The sequence below is a fragment of the Elephantulus edwardii genome, unplaced genomic scaffold (assembly GCF_000299155.1).
Source record: "Elephantulus edwardii isolate Elephantulus edwardi_28Jun2011 unplaced genomic scaffold, EleEdw1.0 scaffold00077, whole genome shotgun sequence".
In the NCBI taxonomy this organism is placed as follows: domain Eukaryota; kingdom Metazoa; phylum Chordata; class Mammalia; order Macroscelidea; family Macroscelididae; genus Elephantulus; species Elephantulus edwardii.
Window position 1 is genome coordinate 200,385 of NW_006399827.1, and position 3,918 is coordinate 204,302.

Sequence of the window (3,918 nt, forward strand, 5' to 3'; positions counted from 1 at the left end):
CTTCTCTCACTACTCTAAAGGGCCCCTTTGGCAGTAGGAAACACATAGACTATTATGGAGATTGATTTTGGAATTTAGATGCATTTTTACAGTATCATTGAACTCTAAAAGAACTCTGAGTTTACTATTTAGAATTTCCTTACCAATATCCGCATTCCTAAAACAGTACTTTGTAGTTTAAGGAGAAGGTAGAGGCTAATTCTTTTATCACTGCTAGTTTATGAATGGAAAAGAATCAATTTCATTCCTAATAGTAAGAATGATTAATCAAAAATATATGCAAATAAAACAATTTTTGTGTGAAATAAGCTAATAAATATTTTTCCCTTTAATTTTTTTTTCTATCTCTGAGCCCGATTCTTTTTCCTTCACATTTTTTATTTATTTTTTTTTTAAAACAAGACTAAAAGTCTTTTCTGTGTTTGAGAGTTCTCATATAACATTTGGTGGGCTTTGTAGCTCTGATTTTATATCCTCAAGGTTTCTATTTTTCCTGCTTTAAAAAATGATCTTCATTATACAATTTTTTAAAATAATAAATTAATAAAGAAATAGAGTGTATTCCAGAAGTTGGCTACATTGACATAGGTATTTGATATGCCGAAGAAAACTTAGAGTCAAGAAAGAAAACTGCATATCCTCAGCAATCCGTGTGTGTGTGTGTGTGTGTGTGTATGTGTTAGGGAGCTCTGGTGGCCTAGTGGCAAGAAGCTGTGCTTCAATCCCAAAGGCCATCAGCTGCTCCTGAAGGAGTAGGATGAACAGTCTCATCCTGAGTGATTAACTGCCTCTGAAAACCCACCAGGGGATCAGTGTGGGTCAGTTCCAACTTGATGGTGCACAGCAATAATAACCACAACATATTATATGTTAAGATAATACATTTAATTTGGTAGATGGCACATTAATGTTTTAAATATGCTTTTGGAAGGAACCCCAAATTTGTCTTTGTTCCTTTATAGTCACTGTCAGAAGTATTAGATTTCATAATTTAAAAAGTACATATCCACACATAGGTTATTTTTTCTTTAATAAATAGATACATATTTCCCCTATAGGACATATTTAATAAATATTTTTATACCAGCTTTTGAAAGTTATTTTTTAACTTTTTTCTTCATTATATAATTTTATTTTAAAATAAGTATGTAAAGAAACAGAATAGTCTAAAAGTTGTTTACCCTAACATAGGGTTTGACATGCCAGAGAAACTTGTCAAGAAAGAAAGTGATATATCCTAAGTAGTGCAGATCCAGATTTTCTAGAGCAAACATAAAATTTTGAGGTCCTTTTTAAGTCAAAGTGTATAAAATCAGTAGAATTAAATACTCATGCCGCCAAAGGACTGTATGTATAGCAGCCTTTCCAGTAACACTGGCATCCAAACAATAGTAGGAAAGTTCAGTAAGATAATAAACTAAATGCTGGTGAAGGCTTCCCTTAGAAAGTTGGCAATAGAAATACCGTTTGATCCAGGAATCCTTCTAGTAGGACATATTCTAAAGACATAAAAGGTGCCACATGAATTGATACATGCACACCCATGTTTGTTACAGCATTATTAAAATAGCAAAGAGATAGAAACAACCCAAATGTCCATCTACTGGACTGATCCACCAACCAAACCAATACAATGAATGGTTTAAGAAACCATGGTATGTTCACACTGTGGAGTACTATGCAACAATAAAAAAAGAATTAGTGAAATACTGCATAACATGAATGAATATTGTAGACATTAAGCTAAGTGAAACAAGTCAGTTACAAAAAGATAAATAATATATAACATCACTATTATAAAAGCCATGGAAAGATTTACACACAGATATAATAATTCTTTGATGGTTACCAAGGATCAGAGAGAAGGAGAGAAGAATAAATAGTAGTAAAACGTAAAATAGTAGTAGAAATAAATGCATATTAAGATGGGTGAAGAGAAGGGCAATATACAGTAAGGAATGATAAGCACTATATGACTAAAAAAATACAGAAATACAGAAAAATTAATGGAAATAATAATCACAGAGAGGTAGTGGGGAAAATATGATTACATTGTATTGAAATGAATGCTATAGAAAGAAATATGTATGAATGGTTGAATGAAAAATTAATTTGGTTTGTGAACTTTTAGTCAAATTGCAGTTTAAAAAATTACACTGACAGGTGGAGAAGTCTAGTAAAAGGGATACCACAGTGGGAAAACTTACTGTTTTTAATCAAATGTGGTAAAATATCTTACTTTTAAAAGAAAATTTAACAAAAAACAAGCAACAAAAGCAATATGATAGTTTCATCATCTATCTTCTTCTGATCATAAGTAATTGTTTTAGACCTACATATATTTAAATGGTTTGTGTATGGGGAAATGTGTATCTTATTACCAAATATTCAGATAACTTAACAGACTAAAAAATACATAAGGATGACAAGTCATACAGGCATTTTTGTTGGACTATCTTTCTGTTGTAGAACTTTTCTGATGAAATGTTTTAGCATTCAGTAGATTATTTTTGGGGAAATTTCAGAATAATAAGTAGCTTTAATATTTTAGGTGGATACCAGTATAAAATGCCAGACCAATCCACCTGAGAATATCTTGCCTTCAGAACAGATGGGATTCCTTATTTCAGAAATGGGGTCTGCTAGCAAGCCTAGTAAAGACACAAGTTTATCCACTCCAGCCAGATACAGAGAGCGAAGAAGCAACTCACAGCAAGGAAAGTCCCCTGGTAAGGATCATTGTACTATGGATTGCTAGAAGTAAAACCTTGGCATAGAATTAATGTCTGGATGACAGTTTACCCAGGTCTTCCTTTGTTAGTCATAATTATACCTATCACATTACCCTTTTACTAAATTGTAATTTTATTTTTTAACTAATTTTAATGTTACATTTTTCTTTATTATCCTTTTATAGTAGGCTATGGTTTTTTTTTTAATATTGCATGTAGAATTTGAGCTTTCAAAAAGAAAACTGCTAAGAAAAAACAAAGTGGGTTATTTTACTTGGAGAATGGAAGAATAAGTGGTAATTTAATAACTATCTTTAGATGCCAAAGATGCTTTAACTATAGATGCAGTTGTTCTTTAACAATATACTGTGGAACAAGAGAGAATAAACTTAGATTGTGATAGAAGAATATTAGAGTAGCCATTCTTGGATCGAGTACACTTGATTAGACTTGGATTAGTGGATTAGTTTTTAAACTAATATCCTTGCTCTTTAGCACTTTGGAGAGGTCCTTGACAGCAGATTTTCCCAGTGTAAAATATCTTTTAATTTCTTTACTGCTACTGCAATGGATGTTAATTGTGGATCCAAGCTAGTTGAAGTCATTGACAATTTCTGTCTCTTCTCCCTCTATCATGACGTTGCCTATTGGTCTGGTATCTGTTGTATCTAAAAGATAAAAATTTAACTAACATTAGTCAAAAATTAAAAAGCATTAATACTCCAAGTAGAGGTTCTAATAGTGGCACAAATCAAGTTACAGAGGGAAGGTAGTTCTTACAATAAAAGGCCTATTGACTAGCACTTTATCTGTTATAGTATAAAGGTTAGGAACCACAAGATTTAGAGGCTCAACTATGTCATTTATTGTTCTTAAGTTCTGGACCAAATTCCATCTACCACTGGGTTGTTTTACAGCTCGGAAGTCTGCATGCAAGGCAGAGGTGAAATAAGGAACTGCTTATGAGGTTTTCCGTCAATTCCAACAACTAAAAAATAGTGAGAAGAGTTGGGACCTCAGAAGGCTTTTAGGACCAAATAGTAGGCTCTTGTGTCCAGGAGAAAACAAATATACTTATCAGTAATGTTAATGCTTACCCACAGCTCTTCTGGGAGGTTGAAGCGTCCTCCTTTGTTTCCAGCTGGGAGCTGGGGCCTGTCAGTCCTGTCAGCCATGAGGACCTGAT

At 32.9% G+C, this 3,918-nt stretch overlaps 1 protein-coding gene across 1 annotated transcript in view; it reads left to right on the plus strand.

Moving 5' to 3' along the window:
• HSF5 (heat shock transcription factor family member 5) overlaps window positions 1-3,918 on the plus strand; it is a 92,999-nt gene that overhangs the window by 58,904 nt on the left and 30,177 nt on the right. The window contains exon 5 of the mRNA XM_006889240.1: window positions 2,552-2,729. Coding sequence (XP_006889302.1) covers window positions 2,552-2,729 — 178 coding nt within the window. The remainder of the gene's footprint in view (window positions 1-2,551; window positions 2,730-3,918) is intronic.